Source organism: Heliangelus exortis, chromosome Z, assembly GCF_036169615.1.
Source record: "Heliangelus exortis chromosome Z, bHelExo1.hap1, whole genome shotgun sequence".
Taxonomy (NCBI): domain Eukaryota; kingdom Metazoa; phylum Chordata; class Aves; order Apodiformes; family Trochilidae; genus Heliangelus; species Heliangelus exortis.
Genome location: NC_092454.1, coordinates 2983631 through 3007884, shown reverse-complemented (window position 1 = coordinate 3007884; position 24254 = coordinate 2983631). Strand labels below are relative to the sequence as shown.

General features: G+C 44.7%; 1 protein-coding gene across 2 annotated transcripts in view; it reads right to left on the bottom strand.

Annotated features, from left to right (window-relative positions):
• Positions 1-16803: 16803 nt before the first annotated feature.
• SMAD2 (SMAD family member 2) overlaps positions 16804-24254 on the bottom strand; it is a 54797-nt gene continuing 47346 nt past the window's right edge. For both annotated transcript variants that reach the window (XM_071730082.1, XM_071730081.1), the window contains 2 exons: positions 23982-24126; positions 16804-18939 (listed from right to left, as the gene is read on the bottom strand). In XM_071730082.1, coding sequence (XP_071586183.1) covers positions 18816-18939; positions 23982-24126 — 269 coding nt within the window. In that variant the 3' untranslated portion in view covers positions 16804-18815. The remainder of the gene's footprint in view (positions 18940-23981; positions 24127-24254) is intronic.

The following is a 24254-nucleotide window of genomic DNA, read 5'->3' as shown; positions in this document are numbered from 1 at the left end:
TTTTCCACTGGCCAGCAAATAAAAATAAAATAAAATTAAAATAAAATAAAATAAAATATATAAATAAATAAAATAAAATAAAATAAAATAAAATAAATAAATAAAAATAAAATAAAATAAAATAAAATAAAAATAAAATAAAATAAAATAAAATAAAATAAAATAAAATAAAAATAAAATAAAATAAAATAAAATAAAATAAAATAAAATAAAATAAAATGAGAGAGAGAGAGAGAGAGAGAAATCAACTGGGGGCAAAACAGCCAAAAGTATCAATAAATTTAAGAGTTAAGTTGAGGGTCAGATGCTTTCCACAGCTGAAGGATTTAAAGTATATTTTTCCCCAACAGGATTAAATTTGAAATTGAAAAATCTTTTGGAATAGAAAGTTATTTTCTTGGAGAGTGTTTTTGTTGAGATAGTCACTAAAGCTTTCCTTAAATCCACCTCCTGTGACCCAATCTGTTGGCTACAAATCGCAGCATCTGGATTATTTCTCCACATGAGTTTCAGCCAAAAAAGTTACCCCAGAGTTTCCTTGAAAGCAAAACGCTACGGATGGTTGTGGCTCCATGGAACATTAAAAGACACACGTCTTTTAACTGGTAACCCAGCACTGCCGAGGCCACCACAAACCCATGGTCCTCAGCACCGCATCTGCACATCCCTGAAATTCCCCCCAGGGATTTGAACTCCGCCACATTCCCCGAAATCCCCGATGCGGTTCGACAGCCGCGCTCACCATTCCCCGTTCTCTGCTGCCATCAGGTGGATGTTTGATTTTATTCAGGTTAAAGCTATAAAATCTGGTTTTCTTGTGTTATTTTGGCCATGGGCAATAGATTCTCTGGATTTTGGTCATTCAGAGAAGCCACGCAGCCTGGAGACACGTGTCTCAGATTTTTTTCCCCTTTCCAGAAAAAAAAGCTGGGTTTGGACAAGCTGGTTAGGCTCGAAGTGCTATATTATCACAGGATCAGAGAATCATTTTTATTGGAAAAGACCCTGAAGATCACCCAGTCCAACCCTAACCCAGCACTGCCAAGGGCCAGCCCCTGCCCCATGGCCCTCAGCACCACATCTCCAGGGCTTGGAAATCCTCCAGGAATGATGGGGACTCCAGCCCTGCCCTGGGCAGCCTGGGCCAGGCCCTGACAACCCTTGCCAGGAGAAATTCTTCCCAAGCTCCAATCTAAACCTCCAGCTCAATTCCTCTTCTCCCATCCCTTCTTCCTTGGGAGCAGAGCCCGACCCCCCCTGGCTCCAACCTCCTCTCAGGGGTTGCAGAGAGCCAGAAGCTCTCCCTCAGCCTCCTTTGCTCCAGGATCAACACCCCCAGCTCCCTCAGCTGCTCCTGGGCAGACTTCTGCTCCAGACCCTTCCCCAGCTCCCTTGCCCTTCTCTGGACACACTCCAACCCCTCAATGTCCTTCTTTTTCCTCAGGTTCCCAAAAATATGCACAGTTCATTTGTTGGGTCTTGTGTCTAAGTCCGTGCCCTGAGTCCCAGCTCACCTGGCAGAAGGACATTATTTATCACTCCTCTTGCCTTCTCTTACTTTGACAATCCCAGCCAGAAGAGGAAAGATGTTAAGCAGTGGCAGGGTTTGGTAGCACCCACCTCCCCCAGGGCCAGGAGGTTTTCTGCACAGGCTTTCAGGAGTCACCATGGATGCCCAAGACAACCCAGGGGAGGGTTCATGTTGAGAAGGGCACCACACGGAATTTTGGACATCTTCTGGAGGCTGAATTTCTGGAAGTGAAGCTGCTGGCAGAGGAAAGAAAAGCAATGAACATCTTAAATGTCCAGCCAGCCAGAACATCCTCTGGTAAGCAGGTCCAGAACTGACCCCAGGATTCCAGGGGCAGCCTCACAGGGGGACAATCCCTGCCCTGCTCCTGCTGCCCACAACAGTGCTGACACAAAGCCAGGATGCTGGTGGCCTTTTGGCCACCTGGGCACCCCCTGGCTCCTGTTCAGCTGAATCAACCAACACCCCCAGCTCCTTTCCCTCTGGGCACTTCCCCAACCCCAAGCCTGGAGCATTTGCCTGGGGTTGGGGTCACCCAAGTGCAGGACCCAACACTTGGTCTTGCTGAATCTCATACTGTTATCCTCGGCCCATTGATCCAAAAAGAAACATCAGCATCAAACAGAAAATGGAAAAGGCAACAGGAGAAGGAAAGAAAAAAGCATCCAGGGGACCTGGCTCCTATTCTCCAGGGATAAACAGTGCTGATGGCCTTAAAGCCTCTGCCAGTTCTGTTTTCTCCTCAAAGCCAATGGCATTGACGAAAGACTATCAGCAGAAAGCAAGGTTAAAAAAGCAATAATTCAGCCAGTTAACTGCCATGGTTGCTCCTTTCCTATCTCTGCATTCTTGATAAACAAATTCATAACAAGATTTTACTGCTCCATTCCCCGGAGCAGTCCATTAGGCTGTTGTTCAACATGCACAACCAGTCGAAGCCAAGCTCCCACAACACAATACCCCCCTTCAGATGATCTCCTTTGCATACTCTATGATGTAATTATGCTAATTACCCAGCCAGCTTTGATATCCCAATCTCTTTTCCAGGAGCTTTATGAGCAAACCTGTTCCTTTAATATACTTTCCCACTTTCCGAGAGCTCTGCCACACAGGTGGGTTCTCCAGGGGTTCTTACAGGATGGTCAAGGCCATGAGGAGCTCAGAGATCACTTTGTCCCAGCTGACAAGAATTTGGACAATTAATTCTCCAAACCAGCATTTTGCCAATGTCTGATTCTCCTATCCATACCTCTACCCCACAATGTCTGCACAGAGAATCATTGAATCACAGAATCACAGAACCATAGAGTGGTTTGGGTTAGAAGGGACCTTCAAGATCATCTGGTTCCAACACCCCTGTATGGGCAGGAGCACTTTACACATACAAAAAAAAAAAAATTTTTTTTTAATATTTTAAATTTTATTTTTGTGTGGTTTTTGGTTGTTTTTCTGGTGGGTGGCTTCTGTATGTTTGCAGGATAGTAGATTTCCTGGGAAACCTTCACATCTTTACCTGTCCACTTGTAATGAAAACACTGCCTGGTAGATAAATAAAAATCACATATCAGTGCAAAGAAAAAAAATATCCCAAAACAACCCCAAATCCTACCAATTTTGGAGGACAGATCCTTACAGAGAGAAGAAAACTGGTGCAGCCCCTGAGAAAACCAACCTTTGGATGCCTGGAATGAATTGCTTTAAGTACTACATATGAAAAATATAATTTGACATAAAAATCTCATTATCTTCTCGACTGCCTGGTGCAAACCCTGCCAGAATGGATGACAGAAAAGTCTCTCTCTTTGAATGAGTTTTAGCTTACTTAGGAATATTTTCTTTCATGTTTCCAAAGTTTCAGTGTGAGTGCTCTGCAGGATATGGGTTTCATTAAGCTTTTTCATTTCAAGTTTTGCTGTGTGCATTCTTTATATATATATATATATATAAAGAAAAATAAATAAGAGCTGAATTTTCATGGCTTGAGGCTACCACAGATTCTTCCCCCCATTAAAATGCATTTAAATACCAAGAACAGTAAACATAATAAAAGACCCAAACATGATCCAGATCCCTTTTATAGAGGGGTTTTTGGTGTGCATCATTTCCATAAATGCCTGGTGGGGTGTGGTGGCCTTTGCTACTTGGTAATTTGGAAGCATTTTTACAAACCATTGCCTTTCCTTTTTTTTTTTTCCCCCCCATCTGTAATCATTGAGCTGAACCATGTCGTTAGGTGATAAAAATGCTGTTCTTAACAGTAGTTTCTTTTTTTATATTATTGTATTTTGAATACTAGATAATACTTATTATTCTACATTTTATATTTGTATTCATGGGCTGTGCAGAGGTTCTGTGGCACAAGCTCAGTGTCTCCCTGCCACAGCCCCAGTGCAGCTCTGGGGATGTGCAAATGGTGTGGAAACATCTGCAGAGTCTGGACCAGTCCCTGAGTTCCCCACAGCTCAGTGCATGGATGGGTGAAGGTCCATCACACCATTTCTATTTTTTTTATCTGTCATGCAGAAATACAGCTCCAGAAGACTCCATGCAAGCAGCTGGGAAGAGGTCAAACAGCACCCACGTTCCCTGTGCACAAGTGTTTCACCCACACTGTATTTTATCTCCGAGTGACAATTCCCACATAATCCTGGACATCTTCCTATGTTGTTAATGAGAGGGGAAAGGGTCAGCCCTACACACCAAGTCCAATCATGAAGCTGCTCAGCTCAATGTTGCATCTGCCCCCAAGGCTTCAGTTAAATTGTGATGCTTGGAGAAGACATGAAAGATGACCCATGGTGCATGGAAGAGAAGGAAAACACCTTGGCTCCTTCAGCTTCAAGGAGAGGACCCTGCAGCTGAAGCTGGCAGATGGAATCATGGAATGGTTTGGGTTGGAAGGGGCCTTAAAAAACATCTGGATCCAACCCTTTCCATGGTCAGGGACACCTCCCACCAGCCCAGGTTGCTCCAAGCCCCATCCAACCTGACCTGAGACACTGCCAGGGATGGGGCAGCCACAGCTTCTCTGGGAAACCTGGCACAGGGGCTCAGCACCTTCACAACAAAGAATTTCTTCCTAAAATCTCGTCTCAATCTCCCCTCTTTCAGCATTAAACTCCTCCTCCTTGTCCTATCACTCCATGCCTTTGTCAGAAGTCCCTCTCTGTCCTGGGGCAGTCAGGGATTGTCTCCAAGGATTTAACTGATGCCCTTCTGGATTTGTACCAGGGCAAAGAGGAGAAAGATGTCACAGCAGACTGCAGGGCAGTCTTCAAAGTGGATCTGAACTGGAAAAGGGCCTTAAAAATCATATAGTTCCAAGCCCTTTCCATGGGCAGGGACACCTCCCACCAGCCCAGGTTGCTCCAAGCCCCATCCAACCTGACCTGAGACACTGCCAGGGATGGGGCAGCCACAGCTTCTCTGGGAAACCTGGCACAGGGGCTCAGCACCCTTCCCATGGCAACAGGACTCAATCCCCCCCTCCTCACCTTTGCTTGGAATTCCCAAATCTTGTAGCAACAGTTGCCAGTGACCCACCAGAAAGAGCCTCGAGAGGGAAAACTTCTCTGATATGAAGGGGGTGAGAGAGCCCCAGAGGTGTGAGACCTGGGGAGGGAAACAAGATTCATCTGTTGGTTGAATTAGACAAGAGTTTTAGAGGAAAAAAAAAACCACCTCTGAAAGGATGTTCTTCCAAACAGATGTCCAAGCCATGAGAACAAAATGGATCTTAAAAGAGCAATATCTGAAACCCAGGCTTCTGACCCCACTCCCAAAATTGTCAGAAGCTGAGAGAAGGGAAAGCTGCTCTTAGGAAACATCCCTTTCCTATTTCTGACCTCCAGAGGAAGAGGAGTTAGCAAGCAAGAAGACCTGCAGGACATCCCGGGTGTGAGGAACAGCCTTTCAGGTTCAGGATGAACCAGGAGGGCCCATATCTGGCTCAGAAAGTCAAGGATTGTCCCAGATGGATTCCAGAGACCTCAAGTCTTTACCAAAGTGTGACCTGCAGGCTACCTTCAAACTGCTGCACTGACCAGCATCATCAGAACATCATCCATGTCTTCTTCAGAGCTTCACAGGGAACCAGCAAAGCTCAGGAGGAGGAGTTCAGCTCCAGGAGAGTTTGAGCCATTCCACCTGAAACATCCCAGAAAGACCTTGGGCCAGAACCTACTCAAAAGCAGAAGCATCAAAGTTTTTCCATGGTCACATGGGAAGTAAGCAGGTTGGGTTTATTTCCATGGAGCTAACCCTACATCACATGTCCTTGAGATCATTCCAGACTGCACCTCCTATCTTGGGGGGGAGTTAAAGGGGAGGAGAAACCAAACTCTACTCAGTTCATCTCCAAAAGCCTTAAAGGACAAGCAGGAGGGGAGCTGCTGAGACCAGCAAATCCTGTTGTCTTCACACCAAACCCACAGGGAACTCAGGGACTGCCTGACAGAGGAGAAGGGAATCTTCAGGAGAGAGCAAACCGTGGTTGACAGACCAGAAAGCTTTGCATGAGTGCTTTTGAGAAGAGCCCAGAGCTTCAGGGCATGAATGGGAAATTTCTCTGTCTACCAGGAGCAGAAGCAAGGCTGCTGAGGTTGCCTGTATGAGCTACTCCAACCAGAAAAGATGGGGATTGCTGACACTAACCTGGGGAGAAGACAGTTCCCAACCACGGAACGGGTCCTGCCACAGCACCAAGGGTGACCAGGTTGTTGTGGGAAAGTCTGGCAGGAGAATAAAGACATCTGGGAAGACCTGAGGGGAAGATTATATATTGTGAAGAACAAAGACCATGTGCCCAAGAGCCATAGACACCATCTGACCACAGTGGTTGGCTGGGATGCCAACTGCATAACTGAGCTGAGCATAGTGGAAACCTTGGAAAGAATCATAGAATAATTTGGGTTGGAAGGGACTAAAGGGATCTAAAGGTCATCTGGTCCAACCTATTGTCTTGTTAGGGAGTCATGAGATGGTCTAAGAAACACCATTCCCATAATAATACATGATTCCAACCAAGCTTAACATCTAAGGCTACAAAAATCTCGGCTGCCATCACTGTAGGATGTCTCTCAACCATGGGTCTGTAGTCAGATTCAAGCTTTGAGAAAGATGAATACTCACATCCAACCAGAAGTTGCTGTGCTGGATCTAACAAGGGGCTGGAGGAACCCTGGAACTGAATGCCCACCCTCTGTGGGGACAGTCAGATCATTTTCACATTAAATAGGAAAGGAAAAATTCCGAGTCAGAAATGCTCAGCAGCAGACCTGTCAGAAAAATTTCATTTTGAAATAGCTGGAGACACAGAGACATAAATTCACAGAGGTTGCTTGGCTGGAAGGATGACTGACTGGTTTTATTCAACAGTCCCATGTAAATCAACACTTTTCCATGTCACATTTCAACTCTGTCAGAAGTGTCTAGCTCTTCAAAAAAAGAAAAATTACAGAACTGGGTTGGAAGGAACCTTCAAGCTCCTCCATTCCCACCCCTTTTCCATGGGCAGGGACACCTCCCACCAGCCCAGGTTGCTCCAAGCCCCATCCAACCTGACCTGAGACACTGCCAGGGATGGGGCAGCCACAGCTTCTCTGGGAAACCTGGCACAGGGGCTCAGCACCCTCAAATTCAACAATTTCCTCCTCATCTCCAACCTCAATCTCCCCTTTCTCTCCAAGTTTTAACCCATTTCCCTTCTCCTCTCCCTACCCCCCCGTGTCCAAAGCCCTCCCCCAGCTTTCTTGGAGCCCCTTCAGATATTGGAAGGTTGCTCTGAGCTCACCTGGGAGCCTCCTCTTCTCCAGGCTGAACAACCCCAATCCCTCAGCCTGGCTTCCCAGGGAGGTGCTCAGCCCTCTGAGCATTTGAGTGGCTCTGCTCTGGACACCTTCCAGGAGCTCTGTGTCCTTCTGCTGTTGGGGACTCCAGAACTGGACCCAGCAGCCCAGGGGGGGTCTCAGCAGAGCAGAGGGGCAGAATCCCCTCCCTTGACCTCTGTCTGTGCTTCTGCTGATGCAGCCCAGGGTGTGTTTGGTTTCTGAGCTGCAGTCACACATTGATGGCTCATGTTGAGCTTCTGGTCCATCATCCCCCCCCAAGTCCTTCTCCTCAGAGCTGTCCTCAATCCCTTCTCTTCCCAACCTATATTGATCCATGAAATTGCCTCAACCCAGGTGCAGAACCTTGCACTTGGCCCTGTTGAACTTCATGCATGAGCCCACTTTTCCAGCCTGTCAATAAACAAACCAAAGCTAACAAAATTCAGTGACCTCATGAAAATTATGACCTAACACTGTGCATCTAAGGCTTTCTTGATGTTTCAGGCTCCTTAGAAGCACAGTAATCAGCAAACAACGCCTCTTTCTGTTTTTTTTTTTTTTTTAAGTGTAGTAATTTCCAAAGGATGGAGTCACTCTCCACACTCCATCCAAAGTGCCAGTTTGCTTTTCTTCTTTCCAACTTCTTCCCTCTTCCAAGTGCCAGGTTATATTTACAGCCCTGCTAGCATGTGTCACCCTCACCCACCTTCTCTGGGAGGTGAGAAATGCACAGGATGCTTAGCAGACTGCTTTGGGTTGGTGCCTAAGGCCACACTTGCTGAGCTTCTAGGAGGAACCAAGGTCAGTGAGGGACCTGAGACCTTCTGCAAAGCAGCTTCACCCTTACAACCAGCAAGGGCACCTTCTGGGAGTGTCACATCTGCAAATTCCAAGACTCCCAAGAACCAAAATAGTCAGTCAACTGATGTGCAAGTAGCCTCACAGATATCAACACCTGTTTCTTGTCACTTTGCCTCTTTGAAGGAGATACTTTCCTCCCTCAGCTGCTCAGAAGGCCAACCCCAGCTTGAGTTACAAGGCCACCACCACGGCCCCACTAACTGGGGACAGAGGAGTCACCCTGATGGGTCTGAGACCAGACCACTTTCAGAAGGAGCAGACAAAGCAAAACACATCCCTGTGGTCATCTACAAATCACTTCGACATTTCTGTGGCTCAGAGCTGTGGGAAGCCAACCATGGTTCCCATCAAAAAGTCCTCTGGCTCAGGGAAATCAGCCTGAGGCTGGAAGGCATGAAGATAGAATCACAGAATGGTTGGAAGGGACTTAAAAATCACCCAGTCCCACCCCCCTGCCATGGGCAGACACCTCCCACCAGCCCAGGCTGTGCCAAGCCCCATCCAACCCCAAGATGTGGGGTGGCTCTGCTGCTGCCCCAACCTGGAAAGGGCAACCAAGAACTTCCCCAAGAGTTTAAATTTCTTTGAAAGTTCCCCCCTGGGGCTGACACACACCTGAGGACTCCAGCAAAAGAAGGGTATAAATTACTGCCCACTGGGTTTACTGATCTGCTTTCCAGCTGTAACCTCATACCATGCTTCCAGCTCTGCCTCCACACAAACATTTATCAGATCATTTTCCCCTTACTCCTCCATACTTCTGGAGGTTTGATGCCCACGTGGAGAGAACCTGATGCCTCTGCTCTCCAAAGCAACCCATCCAAGCACCTTTTAAGGGACGGAGGCTGAGAAATGAGATCTCCTTTTTTTTTTTTTTTTTTTTTTTAACTTCTGCAATTATGGCCCTGTGACCACCAGCGTATTTAATATCAGTGTTTCATCTCTTTTTCATCTTCACACTTAATTAAATCTTTCCTGGGGGAAAGAGGCTCTGAGGGGATTTGGCTTGTGACAGAGCTGACATTGCCATGACCACATGGGGCAAGGAGAAGGTGAAATTACAAAAAAAAAAAGACCCCAGGCTGCTCACTGAAAAGGCAAAGGTTGCATCAATGGTACCTGGAGCAGAGGACATTTAGGAACACAAAGAGGGGAGGAATAGCTCCTGAAAATAGGAGGAATAGACCTCAAAAAGCTGATTTTCAAACTGATTGCTTTGGCAATTTGCTCAGTCATAGCTGGGGAGGAATCTCATACCCAGAGCTCTGTGGCTGCAGCCACATCAATATTACCACCCAATACATGAATTTTTGGTCGATCTGGAACCATCATTGGGTCTTTCAATGGTTGGACCTCACATTAACGAAATAAAAAAGCATTTCAACACCTAACTAACTCATGGAAGTCAGCTTTAGGCACGGTCCTAACAAATTTAACCTCCAGCAGCCTCTGCAAGCAGACTGGAGCTCTTCAAGCCAGCATCTAAATCACAAAGAAATGAGTTAATCCTTTGCCATCTGTCTCCTTTTTGTTACCACCTCACCCCCCCCCATTAGCTGGACCTAACAGTCCCCCCATTTGCAATTAGTGTGGCCAGTGCTGCCCACTGCACTGCTAATTAACAGCATATTAGTTCTTCTAAATGAACCCAGCTCTTCTGACAGCAGCAGACATGGGGGGGGTTGGAGGAAGGCGGGGGGGGGGAAGCATCTTCACTAACACTACATCAGAGATTTAATGTCCCCAAATCTTGCTTATCCTCCAAGTGCCATAAAAAATGAGCAGAAAAAGTTATTTCAGTGTCTCAGGTCTCTCCCAGTTGTTAACATCCCCCCCACCCCCCAATAAAATAAGTAAAATATGTGTATCAATATCTGTGTCACCCACTGGAGCACGTCCTGCAGTGCCTCACCCACATGGCTTTCCAATCCCTCAGGGCTGGGGACTCCACCACCTCCCTGGGCAGCCCATTCCTACACCTGACTGCTCTCTCAGGCAGGAAATTCATCCTCAGAGCTGGGCTAAACCTCCCCTGGTGCAGCTTCAGCCCATTGCCTCTGCTCCTGGCACTGTGCACTTGAGAGCAGAGCCCAGCACCCACCTCCCTGCAACCTCCTTGGAGGCAGATCCTGAGAAAGGGCCTTGTGAAAGCTTTGAGAAACGGGACAAATGAGCATGAGGTTTGTGCCCTTGGGATGTCAGCAAGGTCAGAACTGCCTTCCCAGATACCCCAGACTCGTTCTGACATCAAACATTAATAATAGTTAATTTTATTAATATAATTAATATTATCAATATAATAATATTGTTAATAATATTAATAATCCAACCAATGCTTGACTGTTTTCAAGCATCTTCATGCTTGACACCTTTGTGACACTGGATGTCAGCCAAACAAAACTACACCAAGCAACAGTGCCTGTGGATGCAGTAAACTATAAATACATTTATGATCAAGTTTTCTACACTTGAAATTAAGCTTCTCTGAGCTTAACTTCAAGGAGGTTTCAGCCCATCAACCAGGCAAGTTTCAACCCAGTACTCTCAATCCAAAGGTAATTAAAATATTTAGACTGTTACTCGCACTCTAATTCCTCTCCTACCCACCTCCCTTTTTTTTAACTTTGAAGCTGTTTTTTCCTCCCCACTCCCAATATGACTTCCTGCTATGGGCAAATAAGCATTTTGAAAAAAAAAAATAATATAATAATCCTTCCCAATACTCTTCCTCAGGACCTCAGAAGAGCAGAGTGTCTTCTCCACATTGAACAAGCACAGCTGTTTGCCCTGCAAAAAAATCCACTAATTTTGGATTCAGGAGTTTAAAGAACAAAATTAGGAGACAAAGAAGTCTTGCAGAGTTTCAGAAAGTCAGACTAAGTCCCTAAAAAAATAATAAATAAACTCCCCCTCTCCAAAAACCCACCAAGAACTAACCACACTTCACTGGATGAGATTCTGAGGAGCACTCAAGCACCCCAAAGGGTGGTCCAAGCATTCTAATGAAAGCAAAATTCTGGTCTCCAGAAAGATAATTAATTTAGGTGCTGCAAGTAAACCTCTTCCCACAGAAGCTGTGTGCTTTTTCTTGCTATTTATTTATTTATTTTCTAACACTGATTCTCCCTGTGGTCAGGTAGCAGTCTCTGCCACCCAGTGCCAGGATGCAGGAAAAGTTGTGATGTTTCTTCAGGCTTCAGCTCAAGCTGCTCCTGAAGGGACTGTGCTAATACAGGAGCTGAATGCAGGTAAGAAAAAACATTCCTTTTAAGTTTAAGTGTTAATAATTTTTCTTTCACTTGTATACTATTTCTGCCTGGCTTTAAAAGCCACAAGTCATAGAATCCCAGGATGGCTGAGGTTGGGAGGGAGCTCAGAGCTCATCTCCTCCAAGCTCCCTGCCATGCCCAGGGACACCTCTCATCCAGACAAGGATGCTCCAAGCCTCATCCAACCTGGCCTTGAACACCTCCAGGGAGGGGGCAGCCACAGCTTCTCTGGGCAATCTGTTCCAGAGTCTCAGCACCCTCCTGCTGAAGAACTTCTTCCTCACATCCAGCCTCAACCTCTTCTCCTGCACTTTCAAACCATTTCCCCTTCTCCTCTTGCTGGGCACTCTTGGGAAAAGTCCCTCTGCAGCCTTCAAACTGTTAAGCCTCAGCTTGGACAAGAACAGATGCAAAACTACATCTGTGCTCCCCTCAGCCTGATTTCCATGAATTCCTGTTCTCCAACAACTCTTTCAGTGCTGTTGCAGATGGAAAACTAGTTTTATGATTTTTAGCTAGAAGATCCACATCAAGAGCATTCAGACAATTGGTAAGGGTGCTTCTGTGACCATCCAGAACTGCTGCAGCTGAGCATCAACCACTCTATTATTTTATTTGTTTTCTTCAGCTCCACCACTTTTCCTGCTCTACCAAACCTCAGGATTTCTCAGCCCTGGCTCTTTGCCCATTTTAATTTCCAGCATTGCACAAACCTCAAAGTCTGAGTACATTATGAAGATATTTTCCCCTCACACCAGCATCAGCCTTGCTAATAGCTGTGGTTTTCCCTCCCATTGGTCTCCCAGACTTCTGAAGCAGTAGAAGAAAAGATAAGTGTACTTGTCTGGAAGGGGATTATTGTTCCTAAATTAATGATACTATTTACAAGGCTTAAGTACAAAGAGAAAGAGAGGAGGTTTATCTTGGCATATGAATGGACACCTCAGTGCTTTTATATGCATCATCCTGCTATATGTCCAGCCTGGAGCATGGATGCTTTCCAGAGCAATCCCAGTCCTTCCCAACCCACACTCCAACACTTCCATATTCTGAGCCTGCTTGGCTCCCTCAGATGCCTGATAGCTCCTCATCCAAAAGACAATTCCATTTGTTCCCCACTATAAATCCAGGTTTTTTCCAGCTCCTCCCCTACCAAAGCCTCTTTGCTGTTCAGCAGACTTCTCAAAAATATCCACCACAACTCATTTTTAAGTCCTTCCTCCATGCCTTGACAGCAGTCTGGGTAGTGAACACTCAGCTCTCAACTGAGATAAATTCTGCTCTTCTCAGAGCCTCAGCAGGACCAAATCTTGCTCCTCTCCTGAGAAGTCTGCTTTTGCTGCCTGAGGCTTTTTTTTTTTTTTTTTTTAAACCACAGGCTCCATCAGCGATTCCACAGGAAAAAAAAAATTAAAAAAAATCTGCCAACACCCAGCTGTGAAAGCCCTGAGGAGTCCATGCTGAATAACCCCCACCCAAATCTCAGCAGCTCAAGCACAACATTTTTTTATTTTTTTTTTTTTCTCAGCTTCACTTCAGGAATCCTACAGATCAGCTCTTCCAGGACAGGCAACACAAACAGAAGGGATGGGACTTCTGAAGTCTTTTAAAAATTCATTATGCATTAATTATATTTCAAAGTAAGCCACGCACCTAGGCAAGCTCAGCTTACCCATTCCCCGTCCAACTGTTCCATGCCTAGGAAGAGTTGGGAGCAGATGACAACCCTGGGAAGTTTGCAATTCCCTGGTCCAGAGGATGGCTCTGCCCTGGAGCCTCTGCTCCAGCTTCCTTGTAAAACTGGCTGCATGCCTGAGGCTCCAGCATCCCTGTCCTGTTATTCCTTGATCACAGGTGACCAACCACCCAGACAACTCCTTTCCAAGTTTAAACACAGATGGAAGGGCAGCACCCACCCCTTCACCTGAAGATAAACTGCAAGCAAAGTTTAAATGGTTTTCTATGCTGGCTGCTACAATTCCTGCCATTTTCCTGCAGAATGAAAAGGCAAGTAAGGAAGACTTTAAAGCACAGATAAGTTTTAGAACCCCGTGGAATTTGCAGCCTCAGGTACACATTGCTCAGAAGCTCAATTAATTCATGAGGCATACATAAATTTTTTTATGGTACCTCAACTGCAGCTTTAGACACGTGAGTGGATAGCTGGGTGCCATTAACAGAAAAATCAAGTGTGATAGAAGCTCTGTTTCAGCTTTCAGGGCTGACAATGTAAAGAAAATTTAAGACATAGATGTCCACTGCCACTTTGGATCCTGTTCCAAAATGAACAGGGCTGTACACTGAACCCACTCTGACTCCATCTCCCACATGGGGGAAAAGGATCAAGGCACCTTCACATATCCATCATTTCCCATCCATTTTCCATCTGCCAGCTGCAGAGATTTAAGGCTGATTACAGTTAATGAAACAACAGCTAATGCAACATCAAAGACTGTTCTCAGCTTTGAAGCCTCGAGTCTCATTTCTGTAGCTGTGACAGCCTAGTGCCTTAGAAACTTATCCCACAAACTGTGAGAAGAAACAGAAACCTTACTTTGAGGAATTTTTACAGGGGAGGTGGAAAAGAGGAGCAGCCTGGCTGAAGGTTATTTTTAAAAGGCCTCCCTTGATAGTTTGTGATGGTTACTCACTACCCAAGCCTAAGTACTAAAGAAAACCACACATTTCCTTAATATTTTCTTAACAGGAATAAACTTTCAGACCAGTCACAATTTTAATTCCCTGCACAGGTCCTTCTAGAAGCACTTTCTAATCCAGCTGGTGTATTACTTGCTGGAAGTGTAATTTTTCTCACTAAGGCAATGCCACACTGATGCATCAGAGATAACATTGAAGCTTCAGTGTCCCCCCTCCCAAAAAATAACCTAAATTAGGTTATAGTCAAACTTGTTTTGGTAAAAGGAACACTGCTTCATCCACAAGTAAAATACTGTGTGGGTGGGGTATAGTGAAATCCTGTATTTCACAATATTTTAACTCAAAACCCAGCTGCAGCAGAACTTCAGTTTGCAGGGCTAAAAAAAGCTGCAACCACAACGCAGCATGACAAGCTTGAAGGGTAAAACAAAACACTTAACAGTCCCCTGTGCCAGCAATTTCAGGAGCTGCAGATGATTATAAACCCCCAAAAGACTTCACACCCTCCCCACTCCGACAGGAAAAGTTGGGAGACATGAAAATAAAAAGCTTTGTGGAACAGGGTAGCTGGGATTTTGAGGTTTTTTTACTGCGTACATGAAATCTTTTCCTCCTCAACATCTCAGCTGAGTCCTTTGATAATGCCCAATTTTTGGCAGCTTTTTCATGCTTAGCAGCCTCAGCTCTCTACCAGAAAGCAACTTAGAGCCCCAGATTCCACCTGTCCCTGATGATGATGGAGTTCAAGAGGTTTAAGTTCTGATTTAAGTGCTGGAGAAGAGCAAAAAACAGGCCAGGGGCTTCCCACCATGTTCTGGATTTGTCTAAGAGCACCTGGGGACACTCAGTGCAAAATGCTCCAGAAATAGCAGAGAATTCCTGCTGCAGAGAGTTTTACCACCTGGGTAGGAGACAGGCACAAAAGGAAGGTGGAAATCACACAGAGATGTTGCTCCACTCCTGCTTCTCAGAGCTCAAAGCTGCCAAGAGTCCAAGCATTTGACTTTTTTCACAAACCCTAAGCCCTAGAACTTCTAAACAGAACTGGGTTTGTCTTTGGAGGCGGGAGGGTTCTGAAATGGCATCCAAGCTGCTTAAAAGGCAACTCATAAATCATTTCCAGGCTCAGGTGTTTCCATCAAGTGCTGATTTTTGATTACTTGGCTCCAGCAGCCCTATGAAAATCCAGCTCAGGCAGGGCTTGGTGACAAGAAAGAGATGAGAACCCAGGCACAGGGAATCCCAGCCCAGGTTTGAGGTAGACACAGAGTGTTTTCAGCTTTGTGCTACAAGGAAGCAGCTGGGTACCCCTATTAAAGCACCTTCAGTTGAGTGCTCCCTGCTTGTGAGGATCTCATTCAACAAAACAGCCTCCTCGGAGAAAAATTTCACTTTTCATTTGTGCTTTGGACACCAGCACTTGGGCAGAAGAGGGGTGAAGTCACATTCCTCACCATCCCACCTTAAGATGCTTGAGCAGGCACGGGTTGAGGAAGAGAGCAGAAGATAAGCCAGAAAGGCATTAAGGATTGGGAAAGAGGAGCAGGTTACAGTTACTCAAGAACTGCCAAAGGCGATGGAATGAAACAGAGACAAGAAAACATTTCAAATGCAGATAAGTTCCACTAAGCTGGGACTGAAACAGTGATAGCAGGAGAGAATATTTTAGTGGTCAAAGCCAAAAAAAAGTGACTTCTGCCCAGACTGAGATGGCCTTGCACCACAGGTCCAAAGATAATGCCTGCAGTGTCCTTGTACACAGCTTGGGGAACAAGAAGAGGGTACGGGCAGTGCTGAAATGTTCAAGGTGAAACAAGTGGTACCAGTGAGACTGAAGGGGCAAGGAGAGAAATCCACAGGGAGGAGAATCCAGAATGATTCCAGTTGCCACCTGCTCATAGATGCAATGGATTTCCCCCCCAGATGAGTCCTGTTCATCTCATTTCCCAGGTGAAAGTCAACATCTGAGCCTGCAGGATGTCATTTGGTTGTGGAAAAGTCATTGCTTCCATCAGGCCCATCTGAAGGAGAAGCCTGGGCCACTGAACACACACAGATCATGGAATGGGTTGGGTTGGAAGGGACCTCAAAGCTCCTCCATTCCCACCCCCTTTCCATGGTCAGGGACACCTCCCACCAGCCCAGGTTGCTCCAAGCCCCATCCAACCTGACCTGAGACACTGCCAGGGATGGGGCAGCCACAGCTTCTCTGGGAAACCTGGCACAGGGGCTCAGCACCCTCAAATTCAACAATTTCTTCCTCATCTCCAACCTCAATCTCCCCTTTCTCTCCAAGTTTTAACCCATTTCCCTTCTCCTCTCCCTACCCCCCCGTGTCCAAAGCCCTCCCCCAGCTTTCTTGGAGCCCCTTCAGATATTGGAAGGTTGCTCTGAGCTCACCTGGGAGCCTCCTCTTCTCCAGGCTGAACAACCCCAATCCCTCAGCCTGGCTTCCCAGGGAGGTGCTCAGCCCTCTGAGCATTTGAGTGCCTCTCCTCTGGACACCCAAGAAGTATTTTTAAGATCTGAACTCTCACTTCCCAGCCAGAACATGCAGGAGAGTTGTGCCACTTATTTGGCTTGGTTAGAATGATTCCTAACCTTCAATAATATATATGTATATATATTAAGCAATTAATAAAGAGAGCAACCATCATGAGAATTAAAACTTTTATTAGTGTATTCACATATTAGGCAAATGCAACACGCATGAAGCTTATTTCTTAGGTTCACAAGTTCTACCAATACATTAGGCTACTGGTAAAACTAGCACAAACTGGTAACTGCTTTGCCAATTTCTGGATGGTTTTTATAAAGGTGTCTGGCCCACTTTGTCAAGGCTTGATTTTTGGTATTGCTTCTATGCTGGAGCCGGTACGGCATAAAAATATCCACCGCTATCATCCATCCTGCCAACTGATTAAAAAGCTGTAACACTGGCCACGTTTTTACTTTTCGTTTTGTTCTCAAAGCTAAGTTATCACTAGAGCTGCACTTACAAAGCACAGTGCTAGTGTAATGGATGAGACAACAGGAAAAACAGACAAAGGCAATCCTGCTACTGCCACAAGAACGAAAGAATGACAGACAGCTAGATCACAAGATTGTTAGTAAGATGTTGGTTTGTTGGTTTTCTTCTTTTTTTTTTTTTGTGGTTTTTTTTTTTTTTTTTTTTTTTTTTTTCAAGTCAGAATAACCCTTCTATACAGTTTCCCAACCCTTCCCCAACCCCAGGCTTATTTGTAGAATATATTCCAGGATAATTTTTGCTTGTTTGTTTGTTTGTTTGTTTTACATGGTGCAGCTGTAGTGTCCAAGGGTTCACAATAACATGCACTGTCATGAAGAACTTTGAAGTGTCCCCCCCCCCCCCTTTGCTGGTCATACCTCAGCAACCACTATCCTAGAGGTTTTGCAGAAGCAACTACTTTTAATAACAAGGCCATTTTTATGACATAATGAATGCAGATGATCTGGTATGGAAGGAAGCTGTAACAAAGCCACTCGGATCAGAAATTTAAATTTTGATCCTGAAATATGTTAAAAAGCTGCATCTATTTCAAAACTATACGAAGGAGTCTACCAGGGAAAGAATTTCAAGGTGTTTGGCTCCAAAAAAAAAAAAGACACAAGAAACAACCCCTATCATTTTTAGTACCATCTGTTTCATGAAAAAAGTAAAAAAGGAAATTACAGATGTAAGGGGTGAGCCAATAACCTCGTGTACTTAATCCAGTATCTAATGCTATGGTAAATTCTCAATTCATAAGAAAAAAAAAACACTTATTTCAATGATTCAGGGTACAAAAAAGTCCCAGTTACACCAGTGCCAGCATCACTGCTGGAAACAGATGCACCAGTGTGGATGGGTAGGGAAAAGTAGACTCATAGTGTGATGAATACTCAGAATTTATAATATGAATTCATTTTAGGCCCCATTAAGCATATAGAGTATCTTAAGATATCACAGATGCATCTCAAGACATTTCTTTCCCTTCCAATGGAGGGATTTCTTTTTTCTTTAAGAAGGCAGCAAAAAAATTAAGCTTTTCTACAAGCTAAGTCTGCTTTTTATGCTTAGGACAACTCAAAAAACCAGCTTATATAAAAAAAAATATAAAAGAATAAAGGAGAAGAGTCTTGGAACTTTATGAGAGATTTGCCCCAATCAAAAAAAACCCAAACAACTACTTATGGGAATTAAAATGTAGAACAGCACAATACTGTGATATTTGAGATCGTGATACATTACTTGTACATATACTTAGCTATTCATGTTATTGATAAACCATTAGGACACTCAATTATATACCCAATAAAAACACCATTAAGAGTCTTTAGAACTGTCCCTTCTTTCTGAAGAAGGCATTTCTATACACTAAATTTTCATCTAGTATCAAGAGTATAGGAAACAGAATCCACAAGGTGCTTTAATTGATGAGACCTCAAGTGCTGTTTTTCTTTTTTTTTTTTTTTTCCTTTTTTCTTTTTTTTCTTTTTTCTAAAAACCTTTTTTTTTTTTTAATTTTTTTTTTTTAATTTTTTTTTTTCTTTTGGATAGTAGAGAGTTCATGGGGACCACACACAAATACTATGACAGACGAGCTGTTATATTAAGTCTGTTGATTGGACTTGATTTTTAGCCCAGTGGTGAGGAAAAGAGGAGTTTTAGGACATGCTGGAGCAGCGTACTGAAGGGGAGCCCATCTGAGTCAATACTTTGTCCAGCCACTGCAGAGGTCCATTCAGATGAAGTTCAATCCAGCAAGGAGTGCTTGTTACTGTTTGCCTCCTACAAAAGAAAGAAAAGCAGTGTCAGAAAAGAAAGAGAGAAGCAGAAAGTGGGTTTGGCTGCCAGAAATTCCTCTGTCGTATGAAAAACTCGATCTCCATCCCTACCTACAAGACAGAAAGGTAAAAAACTGCAATTATTACTATATATATATATATATTATTCTTCATGGGTCAATAAGGTGCCCTTGAGGCCAAGAAGCCAGTGGTGTCCTGGGGGCATCAGGAAAAGTGTGTCCAGCAGATCCAGGCAGGTTCTCCTCTCCCTCTACTCTGCCCTGGGGAGCCACACCTGGAATACTGGGTCCAGTTTTGGGCTTCCCAGTTCAAGAGGGACAGGGAGCTACTGGAGAGAGTCCAAGGGAGAGCTCTGGGGATGATGAAGGGACCTGAGCATCTCTGCTGGGGAGAAAGAGTGAGAGCCCTGGGGCTGTTCAGCCTGGAGAAAAGAAGGCTGAGAGGGGATCTCTGGATGTCCATCAATATCTGAGGGGTGGGGGGCAAGAGGAAGGGGCCAATCTCTGTTCAGTGGTGCCCAGGAACAGGACAAGGAATAATGGGGTGAAGGGAGAACATGGGAAGTTCCAGCTCAGCATGAGGAGAAACTTCTGTCCTGTGAGGGTGAGGGAGCCCTGGCCCAGGCTGCCCAGAGAGGTTGTGGAGTCTCCTGCTCTGGAGGCTTCCAAACCCCCCTGGATCTGTTCCTGGGGGATCCTGCTGGGACAGGGGGGTTGGACTGGATCATCTCCAGAAGTCCCTTCCAACCCCTGACATTCTGTGATATGCTGTTACTAAGCCTTATTCAGACAGAAACTGAAAACACAAAAAAAAAAACCCCTAAACCTAAATAATAAAAAAACCCAAACACCAAACATCTATAGGACACACCAATAACTACATGCTTCTCCATAACACATCAAAAATATTCTGCTCTAGAGGATAAGAACTGCAGCATTTGCTCCAGGTGCTACACCAAAAGCCTTATTTCTAGAAAGAAACTCAAAACTTGCAATCCTAAAGTCTGGGTTTTTGGCATCAATTGAGTAAATAAATGCAGAAGGGAACTGCCAGATGTTGTTCAGCCAACACTATGTCAAAACACAGTGTGTGGTTGTACTGTGCTAACTGATGCTATCTCTAAGGAACACCAAACTTTATCTCTGATTTCCTGTAATCTCACACTGCTTGCATGTGCTGTGGACTGTGACAGCCTCATACAAACAACTTAAGTAAAAATGTTTTGGGTTTCTTAAGTAAAAACGTTTCAGGTTAGTTTTTTTTTTTCCCCCCCTTGTTCTTCTATATAAACTTAAAACTTTCCACAACAGAAGCTCTTAATTAAACAGCATGTAGAAAGCCTCAATAAAGCTGAAGGATTTGATAAAAGCTTCATTCACTCTCCTGTACAGCCTTGTTCCAGGGATCTGTTATTCAAAACCCTTTCTTCTCATCTCCAAAGTCAGGAAATCACTACTGGATATCCTCTGCCTGAGAAATCCTGTTATTTCACTCTACCCACTCCAGGCATGGGAGTTTTCCCAAACAAGACTGGCAAGACTACTGTTGCTAAGCCAGTTTTTCCTTTTAATTCTAACTATCCCCAAGTCAAAGCAAGGAGCCATTAAGATTCAAAGGCAACAGATTAGCCAGGCACAGACCCAGCCCCTTCATTTTTACTGTTGGTGCTGCAGCCCTTTTGCTTTAAGGGAAAAGTATTTATATAAACAGAGGAACTGAGCAGGCAGCAGGATTCAGTCATTCATTTCACATTTTCAAGGAGCAGAGAGTGGCTGGGGTCTGTGCTCTCTCAGCACTCTAAAAGTTATCCCAGGCCTCTGCCAAAACAAAGTGATCCAAGAAAAGAACAATCTAAACCAGAGGAAATGTAATTCCATTTTGTCTCAAATCCTCTCCCAGAGAAGGAAGTTCATTATTCCACTCCTGTCAACTCCCCTACAATGTGTTCCACAACACACTTCCTCCAAATTTTACTGTTCAACAGCTTTGCACTACACTGGCAAAGTCAATAAAACAGTGACAATCACTTAGCAGCTGCCTCAGAGCTCAGTCTCAGCCTCCTACTTACAGATTTTCCAGCTCTCTCCTATCACTGAGTTTTCTTTGCCAGAATTCCCTCCACTGAACTTTCTTTAGAAGGTGATCCTAGACCTGGAAAGTTGCTGGGCTAACACTTGACTTCTGAAGTTTTACCACCCCTCTTCAATTCAAAGCCAACATGTATTAAACAAAAAGCTGATTTGGCTGCCAAGCTTGTAGAATCTATCACCTTGCATGTGTATGCACTAAAATGAAATAATGTTTTGGCTTTGCCAAAGGCTCTTCTATGAAAAACATTTTTGATATATTAAAGAAGTTTTAACAAGGATGATGGGTTTTAGAGTGCTTCCTGGTCTAGGTTGAACATCTAGATTACCATCACTGAAATTCAAGGTTGTGTTTGTGGGAGAAGCTGTAGCATAGCTTACAGGTTTTGTGTGTCAATAATTTATTACTAATTTCAACAGAAATTACTTCAGCATTATGTCAGTAATCAGTTCCTGTGCTGCTGCCACTTTTTCAACCCTACAATCTCTGAAGGGTTTATGGACTGCTAACAACCAACATTCTCCTTCCTCAGAAAAAACTTGACAAAACCCCTCCCTGCTGTTTTAACCCAGCACTTCCAACTCCATTCACTTCAAGTTGTCTCCCCATAATCTGACTGATTAAGCCTTTCTTCTCTTCTGATTTGAATGTTGTATTTAATTATGCCCAAGTGTAGACATACTCCTCCTGAGCCAAATCCAACAGCTCTTTAAACTTCAGCCAGATTCTTTTTCTGTGCCCCTCTCGCTAACAAAGAGGTACCAATTTATTCCATTACTCAAATTTCTCATTTCATCTAATTAGGCTGTTACAAAACTGCCTTCATTTAGCTGAGAAGCCTCCCCTCACTGACTGACACCACTATTTACATGTCTATACTTCAAGAGTAGACAAAAGGATCCAAACCCCAGGATTCACAGGGGAACCTCCACTCCATGACTCAATTTCAGGAATGATATGGATTTAAAGAAAAAAAAAAAAATTATCATCAGGTACTACAATGGGTTATTGATACTCCAAGCTTCATTCTTTCAGTGGAAAGTTTCTAGAGAAGTTTAAGGGATTTGTTTAAAACCACATCTCTAGCTTTCCAAACTAAGGGAAGCTTTAATATTGCTCAGTTAAAAGTCAATTCTTTTTCTTCTCTGATTCCCACATACAAACAGGCACTATCCCTAACTATAGCTCTTATTTTGTGCTAACAGAAAATACAATTGCAATATATTCAGAAGCAGGTGAGACTTTTTTTTTAATCAAAAAACAGGTTTTAGTGGTTTTACTACGAAAACAAAGCCATCTCACCCCTGCAAAGTTTTTTTCCCAACTACAACTTTTAAAATATTTGCCATCCTTTAAAATATGTATTTTCCAGCTGCTTTATCCTGCAGAACACACTCCAAGTGATTCCAATGCATTTCCATTGGGCACCATGAACTGCATCCCACAAAACAACCTAACCAACTCATTCTGCTCCTTATAACCCAGGACAAGGAGCAAAATGACTGCACAGCTTACATTCAACACAGCAAATGATCTCATGGCACAAACTATCAAACTTCTAGATGGTGTCAGTGATTTCAGCACCATATTTCAGCCAACCACGTCCTGGGCTGCATCAGCAGAAGCACAGACAGAGGTCAAGGGAGGGGATTCTGCCCCTCTGCTCTGCTGAGACCCCCCCTGGGGTGCTGGGTCCAGTTCTGGAGTCCCCAACAGCAGAAGGACACAGAGCTCCTGGAAGGTGTCCAGAGGAGAGGCACTCAAATGCTCAGAGGGCTGAGCACCTCCCTGGGAAGCCAGGCTGAGGGATTGGGGTTGTTCAGCCTGGAGAAGAGGAGGCTCCCAGGTGAGCTCAGAGCAACCTTCCAATATCTGAAGGGGCTCCAAGAAAGCTGGGGGAGGGCTTTGGACACGGGGGGGTAGGGAGAGGACAAGGGAAATGGGTTAAAACTTGGAGAGAAAGGGGAGAGTGAGGTTGGAGATGAGGAAGAAATTGTTGAATGTGAGGGTGCTGAGCCCTTGTGCCAGGTTTCCCAGAGAAGCTGTGGCTGCCCCATCCCTGGCAGTGTCTCAGGTCAGGTTGGATGGGGCTTGGAGCAACCTGGGCTGGTGGGAGGTGTCCCTGCCCATGGAAAGGGCTTGGGAATGGATGAGCTTTCAGGTTCCTTCCAACCAGTCTGGGATTCTGTGATAAGCAAGGAAGCAGGACCAAGGGAGGAACACAAACTTGAACAGCATTCCTTGCTCAATAGCTGAGTTCAAGGTGATACTGAAATCAGTTTACTGCTCTTAATAGCTGAGGGGAAGAAGGAAGAAAATATGGGTTCAACGTGCAGACACCCTATCTATAGTAGAGGTAAGAAGTCTGTACATAAGAACAGAGATCTGTTGGAATGAGTCCAGAGGAGGCCCCAAAGGTGCTCCAGGGGCTGGAGCAGCTCTGCTGGGAGGAGAGGCTGAGGGAGCTGGGATTGTTCAGCCTGGAGAAGAGAAGACTCCATGGGGACCTCAGAGCTGCCTTCCCATTCCTGAAGGGAACCTCCAGGAAGGCTGCAGAGGGACTTTTCCCAAGAGTGCCCAGCAAGAGGAGAAGGGGAAATGGTTTGAAAGTGCAGGAGAAGAGGTTGAGGCTGGATGTGAGGAAGAAGTTCTTCAGCAGGAGGGTGCTGAGACTCTGGAACAGATTGCCCAGAGAAGCTGTGGCTGCCCCCTCCCTGGAGGTGTTCAAGGCCAGGTTGGATGAGGCTTGGAGCATCCTTGTCTGGATGAGAGGTGTCCCTGGGCATGGCAGGGAGCTTGGAGGAGATGAGCTCTGAGTTCCTTTCCAACCTCAGCCATTCTATGATTCTATGACATATGGCTTTCAAAGCTAGGCAGAAACAGTATACAAGTGAGAAAAATAATACACTTAAACTTAAAAGCAATATTTTTTCTTACCTGTATTCAGCTCCCCAGCCTTTAACAAAACTCATTCTTATGGTGCACATTCTAGTAAGCTGATAAACTGCTTCAAAACCCTGATTCACAGATTGAGCCAGAAGAGCAGCAAATTCTTGGTTATTAAAGATTTTTAGATTGCATCCTATAAGGGGAAAAAAAAAAAAAAAAAGGTCAAAAGGGTACAACCAACAAAGTCTCATGTTTGCTAGAGAGAAGCCCCAAACTATGAAAAGAAAAACCCTCAGAAGGTAAGAAAAGTGTCATCCTGTG